Source organism: Acomys minous, assembly GCF_964271855.1.
Source record: "Acomys minous genome assembly, chromosome: 7".
NCBI classification, from domain to species: domain Eukaryota; kingdom Metazoa; phylum Chordata; class Mammalia; order Rodentia; family Muridae; genus Acomys; species Acomys minous.
The window spans coordinates 77,120,850-77,148,814 of NC_140488.1; the positions used below are offsets into that span (position 1 = coordinate 77,120,850).

General features: G+C 38.6%; 1 protein-coding gene across 4 annotated transcripts in view; it reads left to right on the forward strand.

The window, feature by feature from the left end:
• The window catches only part of OPHN1 (oligophrenin 1), a gene marked incomplete at its 3' end in the record, with an annotated part of 303,761 nt that overhangs the window by 71,184 nt on the left and 204,612 nt on the right, over positions 1-27,965 (forward strand). For all 4 annotated transcript variants that reach the window (XM_084791065.1, XM_084791062.1, XM_084791063.1 and 1 more), the window contains exon 3: positions 9,542-9,637. In XM_084791065.1, the coding sequence (XP_084647191.1) occupies positions 9,542-9,637 (96 nt within the window). The remainder of the gene's footprint in view (positions 1-9,541; positions 9,638-27,965) is intronic.

Genomic DNA, 27,965 nt, shown 5'->3' on the forward strand with positions numbered 1-27,965 from the left:
GAAAAACCAAGGACTGTGATTTCTATGTTTTGTTATGTTGAGGGTGATTTAAAACATTCCTATGAATATTTTCTGGTAAGGTGTTACTCTGTAGGCCAGGCTGATCTGGAACGCACTATGTATCCTGGTCTAGCCTCAAATGAAAGATCTTCCCATATCAGCCTCCCAAGACTTGTGATTGCAGGTTTGGCCCACCTCGCCAAGTTATTTTTTAGTTCCCTAAGAGGGCCAAATTGCCTTCCCAACTGGCTGTCCCATTTTGCATTCCCACCAGCAATGAGAATTCTCAACATCCACAACCTCAATAACATATGATGCATAGGGATGAGCATAGACCATCTTAACTATTTTTTAAATTTGGTTATGTGTTTGCTTAATCTTACTTATTCTTTAAGATTTCTCTGCATGTTTTTTGTACCAGTCTTTTTAGTAAAATCTTTTCGAAGTATTTTCTTCTATTCTATTGCTCATCTGTATCTTGACTTTGTCTTTCACAGAGCAGAAGGTTTAAAATGTAATGGAAGTTCATCTCTTCAACTGTTTCTTCATTCAGTTCTTCACTGACATTGTTTATATGATATGAGTAGTGTATATAAAAATATTTCATTTTTCCCTGAAGATAGTTTTTGTAGGTGTTTTACGTTTTATGGTCCTTTAGAGTCATGGAATATACTTCCTAGGACTTCAATCCTGTTAAACTTATCAAGGCTTCTATATATATATATATATATATATATATATATATATATATATATATATCTAGATATCTATCTCCAGGGAAGTCTCTTGTGAACTTGAGAAGACTGTAGATATTTAGCAGAAGTACTGAATATCTTTTATAGATCCATGTTGTATATAGCATGTTTACAGGGTTGGTACAGGGTTGGTACTGTCTTATATTTCTTATTCAGTTTTTTACCTGGTTGTTTTAAATGTCACTGATATTTCTAAGTAGCTTTCATTCGTTTGTTTATTCCCAAGTTGCTGTCTTGTTTTTGTTTCAGTGCTAATTGGTCAGTGTTGTGCTTTTCATTGCTAATGCCTTTCTGATAGATTTTTGTTCGTTATTATTATAAAATTTCTTGCCTCTAGTCACAATTTCTTGTCTTTTGTTTGCCTTTTGAGAAAAATTTACTCATTTTATTTTCTTTATGTCTATTTGTGTTTGCATGTTTGAGTTTATGTTCACCACCTCTAAGCAGTAGTTTTGAGAGGCCAGAATAGGGTTTAGATCTCCTGGGATGGGAGTCACAGGTGGTTTGTGCTGCCACGTGTCCTCAGAGCCAACATTAATTACTCTACGAAAGCAATAAGCTCTTCATTTTAAAGTCTTGATACTAGTGATATTTTTCTTTTTTCCTACATGCTGTATTAATTTATTTACTGAAAATAGAAAATTTCATTCAATATATTGCGATCACCATCACCCCTTCCCCAACTCCTTCTTGATCCACCCCACCTCCCCATCTACCCAAACCCACACCCTTTATTGCTCTCTCATTAGAAAAAAAAATGCAAGCAGCAGCAGCAACAAAAACACCCCCTGGAATTGACCAAAACAAAAAGAAAAAAGAGACAAAGAAAAAAGGCAATAAACACAAACAGATAGACACACACAGAAATCTCATAAAAACACAAATATGAAATCACAATATATAAGCAGAAGATCTGTAACATAAACAATGGATAGACTACAGCAATATGAGACAAAGAACATTAAAAAATTCCTACTGAGTTTATTTTGTGTTGCCATCTGCTGCTGTGCATGGGACCTGGTTTTAAGTGCAGTTTGTATACCCAGTGAGACCCCATTGGAGAAAACTAATATTCCTTTGCAACCAGTTATCAATTGGAGATAGCTTCTGGGTAGGTGTGTGTGTGTGTGTGTGTGTGTGTGTGTGTGTGTGTGTGTGTGTGTGTGTGTGTGTCTTATTTCCACTTCCACTTTCATCTACGGACCCCTTTTGGCTTGGTCCCAAAGTCTCTGCAAGTTCCTATGTATGTCAGCTCTGTTGTATCTAGAAAGCTTTGTTTCCTTGGTGTATTCCATTCCCAGTGACACTTAAAATCTTTTTGCCTCCTTCCCTGAGGGGATGGATTTGATGAGGACATCCCATTTAGGAATGAGTATTTCAGGGTCTGTCACTTGGCATATTGTCCATGTGTGAGTCTCTGTATCTGATCCCATATACTGTGGAATGATGCTTCTTTGATTATTGCTTATATAGACTATCATATATCATCTGTGAGTAGGGATACTTTGACTTCTTCCTTTCCAATTCGTATCCCCTTGATCTCTGGCATTTGTTTTATTGTTGTAGCTAGACTTAAGTTACTGTGTTGAATAGGTATGGAAAGGGTAGACAACCTTGTCTCGTTCCTGATTTTAGTGGAAATGCTTTCAGTTTCTCTCCATTTATATTTATGTTAACTGTGTGCTGGTAAACGGCAAATATTATGTCCTTTGTATCCCTAATCTCTCCAGGACTTTTACCATGAGGAGGTGTTGCATTTTTCCTAAGGTCTTTTCAGTATCCATGAGATTATCTTGTGGTTTTTGTCTTTTAGTTTGTTTATATGGTGGATTACATTTATTTTTTAAAACACATTTTATTAATTTATTCATATTACATCTCAATTTTTAAATATTTTATTAATTTATTCATATTACATCTAAATTGTTATCCCATCCCTTGTATCTTCCCATTCCTCCCTCCCTCTCGCTTTCCCCCTACCCTCCTCCCCTATGTTTGTGACTGAGGGGGACCTCCTCCCCCTGTATATGTTCATAGGGTATAAATCTCTTCTTGGTAGCCTGCTATCCTTCCTCAGAGTGCTACCAGGCCTCCCCAGGTGAAAGGATTACATTTATTAATTCATGTATGTTGAACATTCCTTGCATCTCTTGGATGAAGCCTACTTTATCATGTAGAGTCATCTTTTGATGTGTTCTTGGATTTGATTTGTAAGTAGTTTTATTGAGAATTTTTTGCATGTGTTTTTGCATGTACTTTTTTTCTGTGTTGGAATTTTGTGTGGTTTAGGTATCAGGAAAATAGTAATAATAGTCTTATAAAAGGAATAGTTTTCTTCCCTCTGTTTCTATTTTGTTGGATAGTGAAGAGTATTGATATTACTTTTTTGAAAGCCTGGTAAAACTGTGTGCTGAATCCATCTGGCCCTGCACTTTTCTGGCTGTGGGAGAATTTAATTATTTCTTCTATATCTGTAGGGGTTATAGGTCTGCCTAAATTGATTATGTGGTCCTGATTTAATTTTGGTAGGTGGTATGCATTCAGAAATTTATCTGATTTTCTAGGCTTGCCAGTTCGGTGGGGATGCAGATTGTTGTTATATCTTTGTTTCAATTCTAATTTTATTAATTTGGATCTTTTAGTTAATTTGGCCAAGAGCTTACCAATCTAACTGATTTTCACAAAAATCCAACTCTTCAGTTTCATTGGTTCTTTGTATTATTTTTGCTTACATTTTATTTATCTCAGCCTTGAGTCTGATTATTTATTGCCATCTACTCTTTGTGAATGTTATATATGCTTTTTGTTCTAGAGCTCTCAGTTGTGCCATTAAGTTGTTAGTGTAAGTTGCTAGTGTGAGATCTTTACAATCATTTTACATAAGCATATAGTGCTATGAACTGACCTCTTAGAACCACATTTATTGTGTTTCATATATTTAGGTGTGTTGTGTTTTCACTTTCTTTTTTTTAAAAAAGATTTATTTATTATGTAAATAGTATGCATCAGATCACATTATAGATGGTTGTGAGCCACCATGTGGTTGCTGGGAATTGAACTCATGATCTCTGGAAGAGTAGTCAGTGCTCTTAACCACTGAGCCATCTCTCCAGCCCTTCACTTTCATTCAATACTAAAACTTATTAACTCTTTCTTAAGTTCTATCTTAACATATGTTTTTCATTCAGTAGTACATTGTTCAGTTTCTACAAGTCCATAAACTTTCTCTTGTTTCTATTGATATTCAGATTAAATCCATTGTGGTCAGATAGGATGCAGGGTGTTATTTCCTCCTTCCTTCCTTCCTTCCTTCCTTCCTTCCTTCCTTCCTTCTTTACTTTCTTTCTTTCTTTCAAAATAAATCTGTTGATATTTTTTTTGGTGACAAAGTATGTGGTCAATTTTGTAGGAAGTTCCATGAGGTGCTGAGAAGAAGATATATTCTTTTGTTGGGAGGGGGGTTGAAATGCTTTGTAAATATATATCATCAAGGTCCACCTAGTTTATAATAGCAGTTAGCGCTAATATTTTTCTCTGTTTAGTTTTTGTCGGGATGACCTGTCTATTGGTGTGAATGGGGTATTGAAGTCACCCAGTATCAGTGAATGAGGGTCAATATATGACTTAAGCTGTAGAAGTACATTTTTTACGAATTTGGGTGTTCATGTGTTTTGTGCATAGATGTTAAAAAATTGCAATGTTCTCTTGGTGGATTTTTCTGTTGAGTATGTGGTGTCTTTCCTTATCCCTTCTGAATAGTTTTGGCTTGAAGTTTATTTTGTCAGATATTAAAAATGGCTACTCTGGCTTATTTCTTGTATCCATTTGTTTGGCATATCTTTTTTTCCATCTTTGCCTCCTGTGGTGATGTCTATCCTTGGTGGTAAAGTGTGTTTCTTGAATGCAACAGAAGGATGGATCCTGTTTTTAAATCTATTCTGTGTCTCTTTTGTTGTTGTTCATTTGTTTGATAATGTTCTTGTAGCCCTGGCTGTCCTGGAACTTGATTTATAGACCAGACTGACCAACTTCAGAGAACTGCCTTCCTCTACCTCCTGAGTGCTGGAATTAAAGGCCTGCATCACCACCACCACCACTACCACCACCACCACCACCACCACCACCACCACCACCACCATGATCTGTGTCTTGGGGGAATTAGGACTATTGATGTTGAGAGTTATTAGTGAGCAGTGTTTATGAATTACTCTTATTTTGTATGGGCTTCCCCCCTTTTGATTAACTGGTTTGGGATGATTTATTTTCTTGGTGTGCTTGACCTTTTCAAATTCAAGTTCTACTTCTAGTACCTAATTAGAACTAGATTTGTAAATATGTACTGCTTAAATTTGGTTTTTATCTTATAATGTTTTGCTTTCACCAGTTATTTTGATTAAAAAGTTTGCTGGGTCTGGACTGGCATCTATGGTTTCTTAATGTCTGCTCAGGCCCCTTCTGGCTTTCAGAGTCTCCCTTGGGAATTTTGGTGCTATTGTAATGGGTCTGCCTTTTTATATTACTCATTTTTCCATCCTTTGCAGCTTTTAATATTCTTTCTTTCTTCTATCCATTTAGTGTTATGATTCTTATGTATTGTGGGGAATATCTTTTTTAGTCCAGTCTCTTAGGGATGCTTCGTGTATGTTGATAGGCCCCTCTTTCTTTGGGGAAATTTTCTTCTTCTTTTTTATTTTGTTGAAAATACTTTCTGTGACCTTGACCTGGATTTCTTTTCCTTCCTTTATTTCCATTATTTGTAGATTTTCAGAGTACCCCAGCTTTCCTGCATGTCTTGTTCCTGGATTTGTTTAGATTTAACATTTTCTTTGACTGAGGCATCCGTTTCTTTTATCTTATCTTCAGTGCCTGAGATTTTCTTTCTGATTTCTTGTATTTTGTTAGTGAGACATACCTCTGAGGCTTTTATGTGACTTCTGAAATTTTTCTTTTCTCCCCCTTCCTCCCCCGAGACAGAGTTTCTCTGTCTTGGCTGTCCTAGACTCGCTTTGTAGACCAGGCTGGCCTCAAACTCACAGTGATCCGCCTGCCTCTGCCTCTGCCTCCTGAGTGCTGGGATTAAAGGTGTGTGCCACCAAGCCCAGCTGACTTCTGAAAATTTTCATTCCTAGGTTTCTGTTAGTTTGGGTTTTCTTTAGTGTTTCTATTTCTGCTCTGTTGTTTTGAATGGTTTCACAATTTCACTCCACTGCTTGGTTGTGTTTTCCCAGACTTCCTTAATGGATTTATTCATACCTTTTTTTTAGCATCATGAAACATATTCATAAGAGCTATTGTGAAGTCCTTGCCTTCTGCTTTAGCTATATTGCATTTCTCAGGGCCTACTGTAGTAGGATTACTAGGTTTCGGTGGAGACATAGTGTGTTGGGTGCTGATGACTGTGTTTTTGTGCTGGTGTCTAGGCATTTGGGTTTGAGACGATGGTGATTCTTGCTGTTGATATCGGTTCTTCTTCAGGTGAGTGTTAAGTTACTTGGTTTCTGATGCCTTCTCTGTATTTAAGGAAAGCATAGTGGCTATGGCTTGCCTGGTAGGAAGTATTCCTTTAAGGTGTGGCCTCTGCTGGGTCTCCATTAGAATGTGTTTCTAGGTATTGAATGAAGGCTGACACAAAGGAATGCAGATAGGCTAGACACGAACCTCTCAGTAGAGGGTCCTTGAGATTAGGCAGAATCCCCAGCTCTGGAGTCTGCTACAGGAATGGGGAACTTACAGTGGAGGACAGGAAGGAGAGTGAAGATGGCATTCTGATTTTTAGGTTGGGTGTTCACAGGTCCCAGGTAAAGAGTATGTCCGGGTATTGGTGGCTGATATAAAAGATGGGGTGAAGGAGCAAGGCTGCATCCTGGAGAGGTTCTGCAGCATGCCACATGTGTTCTGGGGTGGCTTGATCACTTAGCCAGACAGTTTATAATTTGACCTTAGCTTACCTTCTACTTCTCTTTTGGCTTGTGCATGGTTAGTCTATCATAGATGATTAGAGACTTCTCAGATCTCTTCGTGGGCATTTACAGATCTCAGTGCATGCGTCTATTTGAATGCAAAAATATAGTTCTCTATTTCTAGTAATAGCTTAGTGCCTTTCAAAGTACCCAGAGAGCATGCCATTTTCTTCTGTTATTCTCCAAAATTTTAACCAAATATTTTGATTACACTCCTACTAAACAATTTGCCGAGCTGCTTTGTGTTACTACACTTTTAAAGAATTGTGCCTGATTGTTTTTGATACTGTCCATAGTGTCTTATGGGCAGAATTAGCTTCAAGTCATGCAATGACTCTGTCAAACTGGGTAAATAGAGAAATTTAAGAGGTTGGTACTCCCAAAGCTTCCTGAGAACAGGGGAATGTGCCTACCATTCAGGTTCTGAGAGTCAAATTTTATAGTTGAGAGTCTGGAGCAGGGAGGGCCTGCCTTTGTTGATCCCACAAGCTACATTTTGTATAAAGTAGATTTTGAAATTACAGGATGAGAGACAAGTCAGACTGTCTGTTTTTGTAACCCCAAACTCCAGGACATTTACTGGACTCCAGGGCTTTACTGCTTTCTCCAATTTCATGGGAGCAAATTTCTTGAAACCTTGGGCCTATTTTCATGGCTATAATTTTGGGGAGGGGCTTTTCTTTATTTCAGACCCTGCATATATAAAGGACAAAGGGAGTCATTTTTTATCTGGCTACCTCTTGCTGGTGGAGGGGTTATTGTTTTGGGGTTCTGGAGTGACTCCAGAAGGAATAATTATTTTTATTTTGTTCTCTGTGGTGGACTGAGTAATAATAATTTGAACAACTGAAAGGTAAGGAGAAAGCACCAGGTCCTTGACCTTACATATTTCCGGAGAGTTCCCTGCAGGACCCAGAAGGGATACTAAGGGTCATATTATTCCAGATGAAACAGATAGAGGGTCTCCATGCTTGTTCTCCTGAAAGTCTGTAGCATGTCATTTTAAAAATTTAGGTAGGGAGCAATTACCACAATCGCTTAGGAAAGTACTTAAAATCAATATGCTTATCTGGTTTAGAAGAGGCTCTTTGTGATTTATCACTTATACATTGGATTTAAGTCTCTGCAAGCTAGAGAATAAAACAGTAATAAAAATTGACATCTAAAAGAACTCAGAAGCACCCTTTCTGTTGTAACCGAAAGGTGAACATGCAAGCAAGGATACCCAGGGTTCCATGTGGCAGAAACAAAAGCAGACCAATGTGGGGCAAAGCAGTTTTTAAGGTAGTGATGGTGTGGCGGAATGGCTTATCTTAGAGGAAATTGGATCTGGTGATTCCAAGAAGAAATAGCAGGCATTAGGACCCAGCGGAGCCTGCATCTCCAGCCTCTTGTCCTGGCAGGCTTGATTCTGCCTTGGCCTTAGCAGCTGCCCACTGGCAGCAGCTTGTCTATCACCTGTCAAATTATCATTTGACTTCTTCCCTGTTGGGACCTGGGTTTCATCTTCGCGCCACTGTAAATCTCAAACCATAAGCTCCCTTTGTTAACAGGCCAGTGTTGTGAGCATGTGAGAGGGAAACCTTTTATGTTCCCTGTAGAAATCACTGAACACATCACGTTAAAACTGTCTCAGAATTAAAACAACAACAACAAAAAAGAAAAAGAAAAAGAAAACAATCTTGGAGGTCTCATGTTGACCTCTTCTGTCCACTGTAAAAGGGGTGCAATGGTAGATGCTTATCTTCATTTACCTTAGTCTAAGACCAACCTCCAAGGCCTTTAGCCCACGCGTCCTATAGATGTGAAGATGCTATGCATAGAGGATGATGAAACGGGGAGTGAGGAAAAGTTTGAGCTTTTCCTCCAAGATGCCCCAATGCGGCTTAGTTGGTGAGACAATTGCCCTTAAATTCCAAAAGCTGTGGCTTCCCTGGGTATTGTGTTGGATTGAAATTCTGATTTCGTACGTCTAGAGTGGAGGAAGGCCATGGTTCATTTTCTTCCAGTTCCAAGGAGTTGCTACCGTGGCAGTTCTGAGATTTACTCTCGGTGTAACAAGGGTCGGGAGGCTCACAGAACCCCTTGCTGAAAGTAGCATTTTAAATGTTCACCAAAAACCAAAACCAAAACCAAAACCCCCAAACCTCCCAAAACCAAACCAAACCAAAACAAAAAAGTTCGCCAAAGTAATTTCTCTGAAGTGTACCTTAATGTGATTTATTAATATTAATATTAATATTATTATTTTACCATCCCTGGATATTTCCAAATGCAAATCAAAAGCATTCATCTGGTCATGTAATCATACTGATTTTTAAAAATTCATTGCTTTTTTTGAGTTGGAGCCTTTTATAAATAAATTCTGCTTGACAGTATCATATTCCAGGCCTCCATCTGATTAATATGTAAAATACCTATGTTGTAGTATGTATGTTGTCATGGAATGGGCAGTGGAGAGTTCTGCATGTGTAAAATAGAGCTGATTGTTTCTTTGTAGGATGGTTGTTGATACTGTTGTATGCAAGACGAGAAAATAGTGTCCTGCTGTGCATAATGGAGCTCTTAAGTAGGTAGTTTCAAATCAGAGAGCAGAGGGGTTGAGGATGAAAATATGTTACAAAAATGTCCGGGACTCCTCTAAATAGCTGTTTCATTTGTTCAGACATTGTTTTGAAAGTACTGGTTAAAATTCATTGTTTCCTTGAATACATGCTACTGCTTGTGAGATGCCCTTTTGTCTTTCCCTGTGGGCTGTAACTGTGAGGAGGAACTTGCTGAGAGGAGAGCCCTGCTGACCATCCCTACTGTCCTCTTCTTTTGCAGATTACTCTTCTGCGGTTCAGAAGTTTTCCCAGACACTGCAGTCGTTTCAGTTTGATTTCATCGGAGACACACTGACTGATGATGAGATTAATATTGGTAAGTCTTCAGCAGCAGGTGGCCATACAACTCACAGAAGCTACTTGGCCGCTCCCTAACTTCCTTCTGTTCTGGATACAGAGCAGCACGGAGACCTCCTCATCCATTTTGATCTAGTGCAAGGCTCTGGGAGATTGCTTAAGAATGTTAAGAAAACACCCCCTTTACTATCATCTTCCCCTCATGCAGAAGCAGTGGAGACAGCTCCTGAACCTCCAGAGGCCACTGGTTAGACTGAAGGGAGGCTTTTCTTGAAGTCATTCGATAAGTTAGCCATGTGATGTTGGACAAGGTATTTCCCTTCTTTGAGTCTCATTCTTTTCTCCTGCAAAATAGAGTTAATATCTCTGAAAGTCATTGCAGAGGAGATTAGGCAGTAGAAAGAATAGGACCTTTGTGCTTGTTTTTTTATTCTGATGAATGTAAATAAAGCAAGGACCAGCTTTAACTATGGCTTTGTGCCAAATTCATTTCCCTACCTCATTTTGTATGTACATTTTATTGGGATCTTGCCACACTTATTTAAGCACTGTCTATGTGTGTTTTGGTTGGCAGGACAGCTTTGGATATAGTAATAGTGACCAATGGCCTCCATAACTTAAGATGCTTACTTTCTGACTAAACTGGAAGAGTTTAGGATAACCTATTTGCCAGGTTAGCCATGGTGGTGCATGTCTTTAATCCCAGCATCCAGAGCAGAAGCACATGGATTTCTTTGAGTTCACTGCAAGCTTGGTCTATATAGTGAGCTTCAGGCCATCCAAGGCTACATATTGAGGCTCTGTAATTTAAAAAATGATTTCCCAGATAAGAGCAATGAGCCACATAGCTGTTATGAGTGATAACCTGTTACTGAAAAGAAGTGATATCTGCAGTAACATTTATAGTATTATAAAATCTCATTGTAGCCAATTTGAATGATAAATTAATATATAAAGGATGCAATTATTTATGACACTATTCATGCATAGTCAGCAGCATATTGGGCATACTGGTACATTAACTTTTGAATGTTTTTTTTTGTATATTTTCATTTTCTTTAACATTTTTTTTCTTTTTTTAAGACAAGATCTTTCTTTGTGTCCCTGGCTGGCAGTGAGCTTTATTTTTAAGGAGTTATTTTATTTTCTTACATATTTCCATATGTGTCTGTATAGAGATATGGGTATGTGAGTATAGTGCTGCATGATGCCAGAGAGCCAGATGCCCTGCAGTTGGGGTAGTTGTGAGCATTTCTGACTTAGGCTCTGGGAACTAAAGTCAGGTCCTCTGCAAAACCAGTAGCTGGTCTTAACTGCTGAACCATCTCCCTCTCTAGCCCCTGGTCTTGAACCCTTGATTGTCCTGTTTTAACCTCTCAAGTGCTGGCATTGCAGGCATATAAACCATGGCTTGCTCATGTATGCATTTTCTTTGCATAGAAATTACTTCATAACAAATATAAAATTTAAGCTGGGCATATAGCTCAGTTGGTAGAGTACTAGTCTGGTATGCAAGAAGCTCTGGATTTGGTTTCCAGCACTGCAAAAAATTACATGTGGTTACACACACTTATAATCCCAGCATTTGTAAGGACATCAGAAGCAAGGACATCAGAAGTTTATCCTTGGCTTCACACCAAGTTTGAGTCCAGTCCTATCTCAAATATGTGTAGTAGGCTCAAATAGTAGCATTTTATAATTGTTCTTCCTAAGTTTCACAGGACAGCAAGGACATAGTTTCCTCCACTGCCATTTGCTAACACATAAAAGAATGCTGCACATGTAGTAGCTGCTGAACACACGTTTACTTTCTGCTTAGCTACTTTTGAGGATTTGCCTTATCTATAGTTTTTTTTTTTTTACTGGGTGGAAAGTTGGTCGTTTCTCTTGAGAATTAAAAACTACAAAACACTTTTGTATACAACTGAATTTAAAAAATAAACACATTTTTAAAGATGATGAATTTTCCCCCTTACTGGGAATTTAAAAATAAATGCATGCATATTCCCCCCCCCAGGGGGGGGGAGAGAGAGAGAGAGAGAGAGAGAGAGAGAGAGAGAGAGAGAGAGAGAGAGAGAGAAAGAAATAGTATGATACATGCCTTTGTGAGGTAGTTGCTTGTACGAGTCATTCCCAATAAGACTGGATTTCATTCTACTTACACAGGTCTGTCCTGACCCAAGAGAATGTCTTACTAAGGTTATCAATAGCTCTGGAGGCGAACAGCCAACTAAGTTTGACTTACAGAACAGTTATTTGGTGTGTTACTTGGGCAAGAAATTTCACCTCTTTGAATGTTACTTTTTCCGTCTGTAAAGTGGGTATATGAGTTACTTTTTTTTTTTGTGACCAAATTAAGGGAAGCAGGGTTTATTTTGGCTCAGCGTTTAAGGACATACAGTCTTTGTGGCAGGGGAGGCATGGTAGTAGGAGATGGCAGGAGGGAGGGGGAGGATATGCTGTTATTCATTTGGCTTTTTTCATTCCTCATTTTCATTTAGGCTAGGACTGTTACCATGGGATGCTGCTGTACACATTTAGAATGGGGTTTTCTCCTCAGTTAAATCTCTTTGGAAACCCCAGTCAAGTCCAGATGTGCCTACTAGGCTATTATAAATCCTATCACGTTGATAATGAAGATTAACCATGACAATGGGGATGAGATAATCAAAGATAGGTTTGTACACTGCCTAAATAAATGTTAGCAGCATCAAACTTACTGTTAATGTAAATTCTAATTTATTTTTTGCCTGTTATTTATTGAATATTGGGATGTATATGTCATGTGTAATTCCATAAATGCCTCTTTTTCTGTTCGAATGACCTGACATTGTGCCCATTAGCGTCATCACTAATGGACAGAGCTGAGAATTGTATACTGTCAGTGCTTCTGCTATCACCATTCTGAATATCACCATAAATATTAACTAGTGCTGTGTAAGAAAAAGGGTATAAGAACTTAGCATAGCTCACAAGGAAAAATAAAAGTGACTTCCTGGTACTGCCAGAGTTTTGCGGGTGTCTGTGATATCTTTGTTTCTTAATATGTGATTTATGATAACTCTTTAACTTAGCTACCGTTTGCCTGGCAACCTCAGAAACCCATAGTTATCATTTGACTATCGCTGTACCTGATATATCCAACCTTTTTTACATTGTAATTCAACATGGTTATCTACAAGAGTCATACCTGAGAAATGCAATAGTGAATTAAAAAATTAAACAAGTTTACAGTTCCATATTTGGCGACATTCCGACATTCATAGCTATCCTGGGGGATATGTGGACCATGAGTTGGATATATCTGCAGAGATGATGACTCAGTGAATTGACTTTTGTTAAAGGAGACCGGGGGGGGGGGGTGCGTAATGTTGAGAATCCATTGGCTTACTGTGGCCACTGTACTTTTTGCATTTGTTATTTTTCTAAGATGAGATTTGTCGTTTCGTGAAAGGAAGTGGCAGTGCTTTGGCATCTGGGACTGATACCACTGGAGCATTTGAAGCAAAAGCCTTTGGGTCTTAGTGGACTTTTGTTGTTGGGAAGGAATATTTGTTCCAGAAGATGAAACAACAGTGTGTGCCATGCTCTACTAGGAGTTGTACATCATCTGTTTCACTGGAAAAATTTGTACAAGTCCTGTTCAGATGGAATAGAGAATCAGAATGTTAGATTTTACACTGACTACATAGACTGCCCAAATTTCCATAATGGACTTTTAATGAGAGATTTAAAAGGCAACACAGTACATTTGCCCATAGTAGGTAGTAGTTACCTAGGTGTCATGGTTTGACTGAGAATGCACCCAACCCCCTTAAACTCATATATTTGAATGCCTGGTTTCCAGTTTGTGGAACTGTTTGGGAAGGAGTGGGGGAGCTGGTCTTGTTGAAGGAGGTGTGTCACTTGGGGTTGGGATTTGAGGGTTCAAACGCCCACCATTACCACTTGTTAGTTCTCTCTCTCCTTTTTTCTCTCCCCATCCCACCCTCCCTCCCTTCCTGATCAGGTACAAGATCTCAGTTACTGCTTCAGTACCATGCCTGCTTATCCACTGCCTTGCTCCCCACCACAGTGGTTATGGGCTCACTCTCTGAAACTGTAACCCTCAAATAGACTTTTTTTCTGTAAGTTGCTTTGGTCATGGTGTCTTATCACAATGATAGACAAGTAACTAAGACACTAAGAGCTATAGGAATGATTCTAGAGCTCATGAAGAAAGCCCAAGACATCCCTGAAGTATTGCTTAATGTTTAGCTCTAGGTGTTACCCTGAACAGTCTGTCTCCAATGGGGAAAATTCAAGGCCAAAATAAGGACATTTGTTTCTAATCTAGCATAAGACATATGTGCCTTCATTTTGTATTTGCGCTTTCTCAGCTTTTGAGGCTCATAAGTTGTATTATTCACTGTAATCATTGCTGTGACAAAATATCTGACAAGAAGCTTCACGGAAGAAGATTTAGTCTCACTCACCATTTGACTGTCTAGGTCATCCTGATAGGATGGAGTGACAGCAAGTGCTTGAGGTAACTGGTAACACTGCATCCAAAGGAGGCAGAGAGATATAAACATGAGTACAGAGTTCAATTTCTCCTTTTCATTAAGTCCCAAGCCCCACGGACTGGTGGTGCACATGTTTAGAGTGGGTCTTCTCCCTCAGTTATTCGAATTTAGATAATCCCTCACAGACATTTTTAGAGACCAACCTAATCTGGCTAATGCTTTCCAAGTGTGTTCTGAAGCTTTTCTCTTGCATTTTTCTCCTCTTGCTCTGTCTCCTCCTCCTCCTCCTCCTCCTCCTCTTCTTCTTCTTCTTTTTTGTTGTTTGTTTTTTGAGACAGAATTTCTCTATGTAGCCTTGGATTTTTGCATTTGCTTTGTAGACCAGGCTGGCCTTGAACTCACAGAGATCTTCCTGTCGAGTGCTGGGATTACAGGTGTGCATCATCACGCCTGGCTTGCGTTTTTCTAATCCTGTAAAATTGAACATATTAAACATCATAAAAGCCAAGGCTCTTGGAGTCTCGTGTCTGCTTCACAGTTGAGTCTTATTAGCTGTGGTATGTTAGCAATAGTTCTTGAACATATATACTGAGCCCCCATTATTCTCTTCTGTGAACTATGGAGTATAATATACCTCATTTGCAATAAATAATCCACTTAGATTATAGTATATGTAAGTCATTTAGCTCTGTGGCATGCAGTTGCTGGTAAATAACTGAGAGCTGTTATTGATTGCACTGGGAATTTTGATGACCCTAATGTATAGAAAAATATATTGTTTGAAATTGTATTTGCCAAATGGCAAGGTATCTGTAGATTCATACAAATGTCAGTGCTGGCTAGCACCTGAAGTAGTATATGGTTCATTTATTTCTTACATAGCTCTGCGTTGGAATCATCGGGGAATCTTACTGATTCAGTCTCATTGTTCTAGGTGAAAAGATTAAAACACTTGCTAGTAGAACTCAGGGCTCTGATTTCCATAGTAATAATGACATCAGCAGGCTTTCTGTGCTCCAAGACAGGCTTCTGGCTCTTTTAGAATGTACTTTCTTGGGTTCCTAGTGTCTTCCACTACCCAAGCTCACAGGAAACAACTGTTTACACTGCAAATACATATAAGGACAACAATAGACAAGCTAACATGGGTGGGGTATAGAAAATGTTACTTGAAAATTTCATACATGCATACAATGTATTTTGACCATATTTACCCTGGACTACTCACCCTAACTGCTTCCAGGTCCTCCCTCCACTCCTCTCCAGTTGTTTAGTTTTTAATGGGTATTTCCAAAAAAAATGAATGAAAGAAAAAAGTTACTGGACCTTTGAATTTTATAGAAGGGGGAGGGTTTTTCAATTATTCAGAGAGGAGCGACAATAGCTGTCTGTCTACCTCTTCATTTTTGATCTCAAGCAGCAGTTATCTGGCCGAGCACATATTCACCTAAATTAAGGTATATTTGTTTGTTGAAGCTACTCTTAGAAGTGGAAGTTAAGTCATATTCCTTAAGACACTATGCATTTTAGACAAAAGGCCCAGGGGCCTTGAGCTGGACCCAGTCAGAAAACCATAAGGTACTACACTAGCTTCCAAAGGAAGATATACAGGAAGGATTCTTAACTTCCGAGGCCACTGATTTTATTCTCATAATGAGATTTTATCTAGTCTTCCAGTTTTTTAAAAAAAAATTTAAATTTTTTTTACACATACATTTATAATTTTACACATATGTACAATAAACTACCTATAGCCAGAAGAACCGTGACACAATCAGGAATTATATAAATGTTACATTCTTAGGATTTTGGCTATTTATATTTGACAACCTTGAAGAAAACATATTTCCTATCTTGATATGTCTAAAATTCTGAATGTAAATCAATCTCTATCACATCTTATCATTATCAACTTAAAACATCTATCTAGACCTTAAAACATCTTAACCCCTAAACAACTAAGCTTCATTGTAAAACTAAGCTACCTGGTCTTCAACTCCATTAGAGACTTGAGAAAAAATAAACTTGATTACCTGAATATGCTAGGAGTGCAGGTTAGCAGCTTTCCAAATGAGAAGAGGACAGAGACAGTTGCTACCTGAAGAGTCACCCAAAACTCTTTATAACATTGGAACATATTCTTCAGCCTTCTGGCCCAATATATCTGACAGACATATTTGTGAGGTGGGAAATATTTAGGACTTGCTTACCCTGTCTTGGCAGAGTTTGGCCCTCGACTCTGCCTGCATCTAAGCTTGCCCATTTTTAGGCAGAATTCTGTCTGTGGTAGAAATAAAGGCATTTTGGCCAGTGGCTTGCTTGACACATTTGAAGCCATCTCCATCAGGAGGTTCTTTGATGTTCTTTGAGGTTCATCTTCTTTGAGGTAGGCTGGGTGTTGCCAGGAGTTAACCTGGCATTGTCAGTGAATCTTTAAAATAATAAGAACATTTTTAAATTCCATATTCTGTATGTCTCTGAGGTTAGTCTTCCAGTTTTAAAGATGATTGGTGAGGTTAGCCACAGCTTGTATTCCCTTCCTTCTTTTGTCTACCTTTTTGACTAGTTCTTACTATACAATCAAGGTTGGTCTCAAGCTCATTCCTAGATTTTAGCTTTCCAAGTGCTGGGATTGCAGGCTTGTCACGCTGTGTCTATCTTGTTGTTATTGGGATAAATATATTAATTTTTTTTACATTCTGACCAGAGTTTTCCTTCCTTCCTCTCCCTCCCCCCAAGGCCCTCCCCCACCTCCTCTCTGCTTCCCCTCCATTTCTCCTCTGTTTCTCTTCAGAAAGGGTAGGCTTCCCATGGATAGCAACCAAACATGGCATATCAGGCTGCAGTAAGACTAGGTATCTCCTCTTCTATTAATGCTAGAAAGGGCAACCCAGTAGGAGGAAAAGGGTCCTTAAAGCAGGCAACAGAGTTAATGACCACTTCTGTTCCCACTGTTAGGAGTCCCATGAGAAGACCAAACTACACAGCTCTAACATATGTGTGGAGTGCCTAGGTCAGTACTATGAAGGCTTCCTGGTTGTCGGTTTAGTCCCTGTGAGCCCCTTGGTTGATTCTGTCTTTTTCTTTTGCTGTCCTTGACTTCTCTGGTTCCTACAATCCTTCCTTCCCCTCTTTTCCAGGATGCTCTGAACTCCGTCTAGTGTTTGTCATTCTGTTTCCATTGGTTGCTGTATGAAGCCTCTCTGATAAAAACTAGGTTAGGCACCAATCTATGTGTATAGCAGAATATCATTAGGAATCATATGTCTCTGGAGTACCTGGTCTCAGGGTCCTGGCCCCCCAGGAAGTGTCAGGGGAAGGGATGAAGGGAGAGAGTATTGGGAGAGACAACTGGAATTGGGGAGGGGGGCATCCGAAACCTAGTGCAATGGAAACTCCCAGGAATGTATGACATAACCCTAGCTAAGACTCCTATCAAAGGTGGTTATGGATCTTGAACCGGCCATCTCCTTTAACCGGGCAAGATTTCCAATGGAGTGGTTGGGACACCAATCTAGCCACAAAAGCTTTGACTTACAAGTTGTCCTGCCTAAAAATGTGCTGGGATTAAAAAAAAAACAAGGTCTTTCTATGTAGCCTTTGGTGGCCTAGAACTCATTATGTAGACAAGGGTGGCATAGAACTCATAGAGATAGACCTACCTCTACCTTTGCAGTGCTGGGATTAATGTTGTGTGCCACTGTACTGTTGTCTAGTTTCTTTTGTTTTCTTCTTTTGTTTATTTGTTTTTTTTCTTTTTTCTGAGACAGTTTCTCTGTGTAGCCCTGGCTGTCATGGACTCACTTTGTAGATCAGAGATCCACCTGCTTCTTCCTCCTGAGTGCTGGGATTAAAGGTGTGTGCCACCATGCTCTGCTTCTTTTCTTTTCATGTCTTGCTTAAGTGGGATTTTAAATCAATCTTAATTCATAAATGTATATTTATGTACTTTTCATAGAAAACTACCTTTGAGTTCTCCTTTTTGTCTTATTCGTTGCAGTATAATTTTATAGTGATCTGTAATTATATTATAGATATAATTTTATTTTACTTCATACAATTAAAATTATTTAAGATAATTTCCCCAGGAAAATATTTTTAGTTTGTCATAGTTAAAATATTCTATATTCTGCTTGTGTCACATAATGTGATGGCATAGACATTTTACTGTGTTCATAAAATTTTGTGTAATGTTCTTTTAAAGAAGCTATAAAATTAGTCCATTAAGTAGATACACTTAATGATTTCTTAGGCATTTGGACATTTTAATGGCTTTTAGTTATTCAACATCATTAATAATGCTGAGTGCCTACATTGGCCCTAAAAGCTTTTCCTCTTGTGATCTGGGTTATTTTTAGGCTTGGTTTCCAAATGAATTTTCTAGGTAAGTATAAGCAGTTGTAAGCTATTTGATCAATGTTGTCAACATCATCAAAAAACTATGACACTTTTGAGGAAGGCAGTGTTTATTTTAACATTGTATAAAATTATACTTAGTCTTATTAAACTTCAATTTTCTCATCACTAAAGTAGTAAGAATGAATAATATTAGACCTGAAACGCATATAGCATGATGTTTTCCCCACCTTTCTTAACCTTTGTTATTTTTTTCTTGAAAATTTCCAGGGAGAGTTAGTTCTTGCCAGGTTCTTCTTTTAATATTTAGGAGCTGCCTGACGTTAGGGGGGAATGTGACAAGCAGCTTTCGTAGCCATGTTTATGGTGGTTGGGGGCCTGGGATGAGGTTGTTGATGAAAGTGCTGGTCTTGGTGTTTTCCTTCCTTTTCTGTAGCCAGTTTTCCTAGCCATCATTTCTTTTATCTGAAGAGGGAGTAAGAAATGTTCTTAAGGTACTCTTTTTTTTTTATAGCACACTAATTCAGGGTCTGGTCTCCTTACTAAAGCTTTTATATTTTTTCCGTTAACTCTAGTGAATCATTTTCAACATTACCTCTCATCAAGAACTGCAATTATCCATGACATTTACTAACAGTATACCAGTAAGATGTGAATGACTGACTAATCAGAATAATCATTGCCCAGAACCTCCGCTTTTGTGTTTGACAAAAGGGATAGGCAGGCAAAAGAAGTGAACAGAAGAATGGGGAGAGAGAGAAAGGGGGCAGGGGAACAGTTTCAAGAACAAATGAACAGGCAGAAGAAAGTACATGATGTGGGCAGGTGGGCATTTGGCTGTTTCTATTGACTCCTTGTTATATTAAATTTGTAGACTAAGCATTGAAGTACAACCTCTTTCTGACAATGTAGTCAGCTTTGTGACTTTATCATAAAGTCAGCTTTGTCCAGTGACCTTGGACGATCAAGTTCTAATTTCTGTTTTCAACTTCTTCAGGACTAAAATGAACCCAGATCTGCTGGTGCCCACCTATGACCCCAGAATTCAGAAAGCTAAAGTAGAATCATTATTGTAGGTCTATAAACCTGAACTATGTAGTAGTGAGCTTAAAGGTGGCCTGAGATACATTAAGAGTTTGCCATTCAAAATAAACAAGAATGAAATGAGTTAGTTGGAGTAAGAGAGATGATCAATAGAACCCTGTGACATTCCGATAGTAAATATCTAGAATGCAAGTTCTACTTTGTCTTTGCTAAGTATTTCTTGCCTTATGCCATATGCGTCAGTAAGATTTTGGAATCCACTTTCAACAAAGAAATGCATAGGACAGCGAACAACAAACTTCTTTAAAATTATTTATTCAGTTGAGACAGCACCCCACCATTTAGTTCAGGCGAGCCTCTAACCAACTTACTACATAGTTGTCAATGCAAACAAGCAAAGGAGAAAGAAAGGAAGTAAAGAAGAAAAAAAGAGAGAGAAAGGGGAATGAATGAATGGATGGATGGATGGATAGACAACAAAACCCAAAAGTCAACCTCAAATTGTATAAGAGAGTTTATTCTGGAACCAAATAATGAGTGACCACAGCCTGGGAGCACAGATTTAGTTTACTCCAATTTCTAGGTCCCAATATGGAAGCAATTTCTTTTATATTTTATAGTAACAGAACAGAGACAGCCATGAATTAAGACATCTTTGGTGGAAGTATTTGGTAGGTGGGTTAGTGCAAGGTGAAAAATGAAAGGTGAAAAATCGTCTCTTCTAGGCTCGAGATGCTGTCTCACAGTATCCTTGGCATTGCTGTTAGTAGACAAATGAGTGCTCTGTTTGTACAATCCGATTGATTTATCTAGTGCTCACAAAGCTGTTAGGTCAGATCCAGAGGAACACAATGCATGGACATGAAGAGTGTTAAAGCTAGTCCAAGAAAATTTGGCTCCGAACTTGCCAGTAATCCAAACTCTACAGGAGGATCAGGAGTTGAAGACGATCTTTGCCTACCTAGAGAGTTCAAGGCCAGCCTAGGATTCACAAGAACTCCTTCTCCAGGAGAAAAGAAGGATCAAGCTGGATATAATAATACATGCTTGTACTCCAAGGACTTGGCAGATTGAGACAAGGATAGCCTCCAACTCTTGATCCTCTTGCCTCTATATCCCAAGTGCTAGCTTTATAGGTAAGCATTTATCACACCAGGCTATTGATACTTTCAATTAATGAGGGCTTCAGTAATGGCTAAATTACTTAAAGTTATGTTAATGAGTCAAGAAGAACCTAACTGGGCACGGTGGCATAGACCTATTATAATTGGGGAGGCAGGATTACAAGTTTGAGGTCAGTGTAAGCCCTATGAGCAAAAAACTCCCAGAAAGAAACTGCTTTTAGTTGAACTTTCTGAAAGGCTAAGTCACTGGTGAGACCTTCGATGATGGTGCAGAGTTTGGAATACTGGCAAGTTCAGAGCCAAATTGTACACCAAGTTTTAGGACCGCCTGGGCTTCCTAGTGAGCCCCTCCTTTTTTTTTTTTCAGAAAAATACAAAACCAAACATATCATAAAAAGAAAGTAAGGATTGGGCACAGGATCTAGCTCACTCAGTGGCCCAGTACATGTGCCTAGAACGTATACAGTCTGGTCTTTAAAAAGTCTGATTATGTTGCCTCAGTAGCACTGGTGGAGAAGTCACCTTCAAAATATGAGTTTCAGTCAAAGTAGCAAATGTACCAGGAACCATTTTCATCCTCAACCTCTTTATTAACTCAGAACATTATCTAAGTGAATGCAGAAACAAATGAAACATATTTACTTTAAAAGATGGAATAATATTTGGAACAGCAATGAGCTTTGTGGCATTTTATCTTGGTGTGTGTTCCTACTGTCTTTAAAAAACGCTCTGCAGTAACTTTGAAAACTAATTGCATAATCCTAGAACATGAGAAAACCACTATTTTTGTAGCCATTTGAGACTTTTCATTCCCCCCAGTTCTGGGAATTGTGGCTTCTACAGCTTGTCTTACTTGAAATGACTCAGAGTTTGCTTGTTTCCAAGTTTTTTTTCCCTGAGCATTTAAAAATTAATATTGGGTGGGTAAGGGCGTTGAGAGGAACGGGAAGGAAGTAGAGGAGGGGAGAAACATCATCAAACTGTATTTTATTAATTTTAAAAACAAATAAAAATTTTATTCCTTCTCAAGTCTCTGGTGGGGTTGAAGACCAGATACTGTTTCACAGTTAGGCTTGAGTTGTATAGGATTTAAGAAAATGTTTTAAGGTCTAGAAAGATGTTTTTTCAGTTGATAAATACAAGATATGACAGAGAATGGTTTAGATACAAAACTTTAGGCTCACCTAGATAGGATAGATAGTATTTTCTTCAACGTTGCCAAGTACAAATGAGCTAAAAATTTTGATTGTAAGTTTTACATATGGTTTTCCTGATTATTTCATAGCTGTTCTTACTATATGTAGTTTATTATAAATAAATAAAGTCCATATGCATTTGGAAAAAATACCTTGAGATTAAAAAATAGGTTGTAAAAATGCAAATTAGAGTCATATACTTATAAGGTACAAAGTGATGTAATAACTTATGAACTCAAAGTAGTATCATCAAATCAATCTAATTAACATATCCATTATTCAAAAATTATATTTTTATGCTGAAAACATTTAAAATCATTGTCTTATCGAGTTTCAAATGTATGTTATTTACTATGTTCCTGGTTGTACTGTATATTCAACATTATAAAATCAAAAAATGTGAAAAAAAAAGAAGATACTCAATGGTAGTTTTTTAGAATTCCAATTCCTGTAGGCAGCAGAAAGAATAAAGTAGCAAACAAATTGCTGGACAGTGGTCATAAGAAGTAAAAGGAGAATAAGCACTTTTGAGAGCTCTGGAAAGCTGTGGCACAAAACTGGAACTCTAGGTCATGTGCATGTATAGAGCTTTGTACATGCCCATTGTTTGCACTTACCTAGAGAAGAACTGAGAAAGCCTTCCCTCCCTTTTAGATGACTTGAGTCTCTGCATAAGAAGCAAGTGAAGGCTGGAACAGAATTGTAAATTGCCTGGCTAAATGTTGAAGGCACACCCTCCAATACATACAGAACAAATATAGGACTGGCCTATATTTTCAGAGGTTTACTTCATTAATATCAGAGTGGAAAGCATGGCAGGTGCAGGCAGCTTGGCGCTGGAGGAAGAGCTCAGAGTTAGTTCTACGTCTGGCAGGCAGCAGGAAGAGATAGTGAGCCACTGAGACTGGCTTGAACTTCTAAAACCTCAAAGGCCACACACCCTCAGTGAAACACATCCTGCAACAAGGCTACACCTCCTAATAGAGCCACTCCCTATGGTACTATCGGGGCTATTTTCATTCAAACTGCCACATTCCACTTCCTGTCCCTGTATAGGCTCGTAGCCATACCATAATGCAAAAGCACTTAGTCCAACTTCAAAAGTTTCTATAGTCTATCACAGTTATCAGCACTGTTTAAAAGTACAAAGTTCAAAGTCTCTTCTAAGACTCAAGGCAGTCTCTTAACTGTAACTCACTGTAAAATCAAAATCAAAAAGCAGATCACATACTTCTAACCTATAATAGCACAGAATATACATTATCACTCCATAATGAAGGAGAGGGAGCATAGTGAGGAAATACTGGACCAAAGCAGGGCTGAAATCCAGCTGGGCAAACTCCAAACTCTACATCTCCATGCCTGATGTCAAAGTGTTCTTTGGATCTGCAGCTTCTTCCAGTCTTGTTGACTATAACGCACTTCTTTCTTTTGGGCTGTTCCACACCCTGATAGCAGCTCTCCCCGGCAGGTATCCCACAGCTTTGGCATCTCCAACAACTTGGGGTCTCCAAGGCAATCCAGGCTTCACCTTCACAGTTTCATGCAAGGGTCTCTCTATGCTTTCATTCAGGGACACCCCCGATACATGCCTGGCCTCAGTGGCTTTTCTTAGTGGAATAATGATTAGTTTCTTGTATCCTTGGCTCAAAAGCCAGAACCATATGGCCAAAGTTGCCAAGTTCTGCTTCTTGCTGGGGCTAGAACATGGCCCCCTCATTCAATTACATCTTCATAAGGTTTCTGTTTTCTATATTTTCCTTCACTGCATAAGCTTGGCTGTCCTGGAACTTGCTCTGTAGACCAGGTTGGATTTGAACTCTGAAATCTGCCTGCCTCTGCTTCCCAAGTGCTCGGATCAAAGACATATACCACCACACTTAGCCCTAAAGTTTTCTTTAATTTCTTTTTATTTCAAAAAATCCTTTTCATAAGTTGAAAGCTTAGCTGAGTAGTGTCTTGCTCTGATGTCACCATCCCCTTCTCTCATTTAGCACCAGGCTTTATTTAATCTTCTACACTTCCTGCTGTCCCCTTTCTCCTCAAACTGTACATTTTATATTTTTTCATTAGCTTATTCCTTTTCATTTTAGATTATCATAAGCATTTCTACTAATAACTAACACATCCATTACTAAGCTATCTGGAAATCTCCTCTGCCAAAGCTGTTAACCCATAACAATTTAATTTATCCTCGGGTAGATTTTTATGGACAAGGGCAGAAAGTAGCCACATTTTTTACCAGTATAATGGAACAAGGATCTTTAGGAGATCTTCATCTTCTCTAAAACCTCTTAATCTTGACCTTGCCCCCCAGTTCAAATTGCCCACAGCACTGCTATCTTCCCTGCCTCTAGGATGGCCCATTAAGCCTGACTTAAAGTGTCCAAATGCTCTTCTAGTCCAAAGTCCCAAAGAGTTCCATGTTCCTCCACGTGATCAGGCCAATCACAGCAACACCTCATCCCTAGTACCAACTTGTCTTAGTCAGGGTTTCTATTGCTGTGAGGAACCACCATGACCAAAAAGCAAGTTGGGGAGGAAAGGGTTTATTTGGTTTATATTTCCACATCATTGTTCATCATTGAAGGAATCAAGATAGGAACTCACCCGTGGCAGGAACCAGAAGGCAGGACCTGAAGCAGAGAGGGGTGCTGCTTACTGGCCCTTCCTTCCTTCCTTCCTTCCTTCCTTCCTTCCTTCCTTCCTTCCTTCCTTCCTTTCTTTTTCCTTTCTTTTTTGTTTTTTTGAGACAGGGTTTCTCTGTGTGGTCTTGGCTGTCCTGTCCTGAACTTGCTTTGTAGACCAAGCTGGCCTTGAACTCATAGAGATCCACCTGCATCTGCCTCCCCAAGTGCTAGGATTACAGGCATGTGGCACCATACCCAGCTCAGCCTGCTTTCTTGTAGAACCTAGGACCACCAGCCCAGGGATGGCACCACTCACAATGGGATGGGCCCTCCCTTATCAATCACTTATTAAGAAAATGCCCTACAGCTGGATCTTATAGGGGCATTTTCTTAATTTAGAGTCCCACCTTTCAGATAACCCTCATTTGTGGGTCAAGTTGACATAAGACTAGCCAGCACAAAGACAGAGACTCATAGTTTCAAATTGTTTAAAGGAATCTCTTAACCTGGTCCTGGTGGTGCAGGGCTGGTTGAGGCTGGTTAGGCTGATCACATGGTCAAGGCCTGTCTGGGCTATAAAGTGAATTAAAGGTCAACTTGGCCTACTTAGTGTGGTCCATATTTTCCTAAAGCCAAAAGAGGTAGATCATTTGCCTAAATGCATGAGGGGTTAAGTTTAATCTCTAATATTGAAAAGGAATAAAATAATTAATTTTTCCTGGACAGAGTTTATAATGGCCTAATATGACAAAGAGTACAATTCTTATGAAGCCATCAAAATAAAACAAAATAAAAAAACAAACACAAACCCCTGACACCCAGCATGATAAGAGCAGCAAAGTTAGGAAAGAATCGGAATTTTGAGTTTTATAATTGCCACATTACATTAATGAAAATATTCATGTTTTTAAAAATATGAAAATTGGGTTGATACTGCAAAAAAGCAACACATTAACAAAGGAGGTAAAATAAATGATTAGAAACTGTTCTTGATGGTAATCTCAGATATTGATTTCATTGACAAATATTTTCAATTAGCTATTTTAAATATATTCAATTAAAAGAAATCATGTCAAAAAAGCTGAAGGGAGGAATGAGGACAATTTCTCACAAAATAAAGGAAATATCAAAATTGAAAATATTTTTAGATAGAAACAGTTAAAATATGCATTTTACATGTACAGTAAATAAAATTCACCACAGTGGCTCAGGATCATATTTGTACAGTGATTTAGAAAGGATTACAGCTTTAAATGAAACAATACAGAGTACGGAACACACAACAGAGACATCATCACTTCTAAGTTACTGGCTTGACATCAATATGCCTGTGCTCCCTTTGTCCATGGTCAATGCTCTCTCCCTAACGAAACTTGTGCCCAGCACCTATGTGCCAGGACAGTTTTTTCCTTTTCTTTAGTTCCCTCTTCTGATATCTGAGTGCCACTAGCTGGAGTCTTTTGAAATACTCCATTTCTTTGTAGACCATAGTATAACTTATTAACTAATGATTCTGTACCTGTACTTGTATGCTCGATTGCTCACTGACTTGTGTGAATCTGCTCTGTGGGAAAATGTGACATAAAAAAATCCCTCGCTTTCAAAAAATGTATATAATGCTAGACAGCTTGCTTGAAAAATACACTCAGATACAGACTTGAAACAAAAAAAGAAAGGATTAACAATCTAAGGATAAATGAATTGGAGTAAAGGAAGGGAAATAATTGAAGGCACCTATTTGAAGACTTGGAGCAGTTACCGTATTAGGGATTAAAAAGTGACCTTTGTTTCTTGTCTCCTTGATTGTCTCAGATAAAATTGAATAGAGAGATACGGGAGCTGTGAACAGCTAAAGGCAAATTTAGCGCTTAGTAGATGGCACAGTGATTAAGAGCACTTGCTGTTCTTCCAGAGGACCCAGGTTCCATTGCCACTGGCCACATGGTGGCTTACAAAGTTCTGTAACTCCAATTTAAATCAGGGAATCCAGTTAAAACATCTATCTAAACCTAAAAAAAAAATCTTAACCCCTAAACAACTAACCTTAATTGTAAAGATAAACTATCTGGTCTTCAGCTCCATCAGAGACTTGAGAAGGAGTAAAATTAATTACCTGAGTATATGGGGAATGCAGGTTAAAAGGAAAACAAACAAACAAACAAAACAAAAAAAAATTTCAGGGGCTCTGATGACCTCTTCTGTCCTCTACCCAAGACATGTAAGTTTGTTCTTTTCTAGTATATGTGGAATATTTTTCAAGTGACCCTATGCTAAATTTAAAAAGTCTTCAATAAATGCAAATAACAAAAAATTAAAAATTGTTTCACGGCCATAGATCAGCAACCAATAACAGCAAGTTTTGAAGTGTATAAATGTATACATTTCAGAAGCTATCAGAATTCTTTTTACTAAAAAAAGGCATTAATTTAGGGGCTGGATGTGGTAGTGCAGGCCTGTAATGCTACCATTCAGGAGTCTTAGTGATGCTAATCTCAGTTACACAGCAAGAAACCAAATGAATGAATGAATACATGAATAAATAAATAAATAAATAAATATCTGCACACATTTGTTTGCCCAGGCTTCCATGGTTTCTGCAATTGATATTCCACTTGAGAGTATTCTTGGTGCTTGTGGTGGGAAGTTGGGGAATTTGAAGACACAATAAAATATATTTAGTTTGTCTTGTGTGTAGGAAAAAAATGAAATCGAGGTTGGAGAAGTGAATTGCTGTCACACTGTCAGGAAGTGGTACAATTGGCTCCAATAGGGGAGAAATGTTAGTATTAGCTACTTCACATGCATACTCCACATTTGCAACCTGATTTTGTTCTTATAGAGAGCTGCACACTAAGGAGATGATCATACCTCTTGGTAAGTAAGGCAGCTGAAGCTTAGAGGGGTCAAGTCATTTACACAAAGTCACGTAGGAAGACAATGATAGAACCCAACTTCCAATCCAGGCCCACTTCTCCCTAAAATTTGTGTTTCCTCTTTTTCTTTATATTGTTTACTAAACCAAAACCCTTTTCATCTAATAGCCCATGTGATGTGCTTTCTAATATTCCTTGCTTCTGATATTCCTGTTCCTTGCTTATCAGTGATCCTGTAAAACCTGTCCTCGGGTACATCAGTAGAAATTCCTAAAAACACAAGGCAAGGAGATAGCATTACACTTAAGATTAAAGGAGGAACTTTTATAACTTCTGTTTTCTGAGACTTTCTGTTTTGTTGAGATCCTGTAGTCCAGGTTGGCCTTGATCTCACTGTGCAGCCAAGGGTTACCTTGAGCTTATGATCCTAACAGTTTTGTATGTCATACAATGAGAGAAGCCCCTGATAGAGCTAAGTGTGACTAGGAGGATTAAATACAATATTAGCTGTGAAATAACTCTCTAGTTGGGAATTAGCAAAGAAAGGAAAGAAAGAGAAGCTGTCTTCCTGCTCACCATGCCATTCTCTAGCAGCCTCTTGAATTAAGGCACTGGTCCC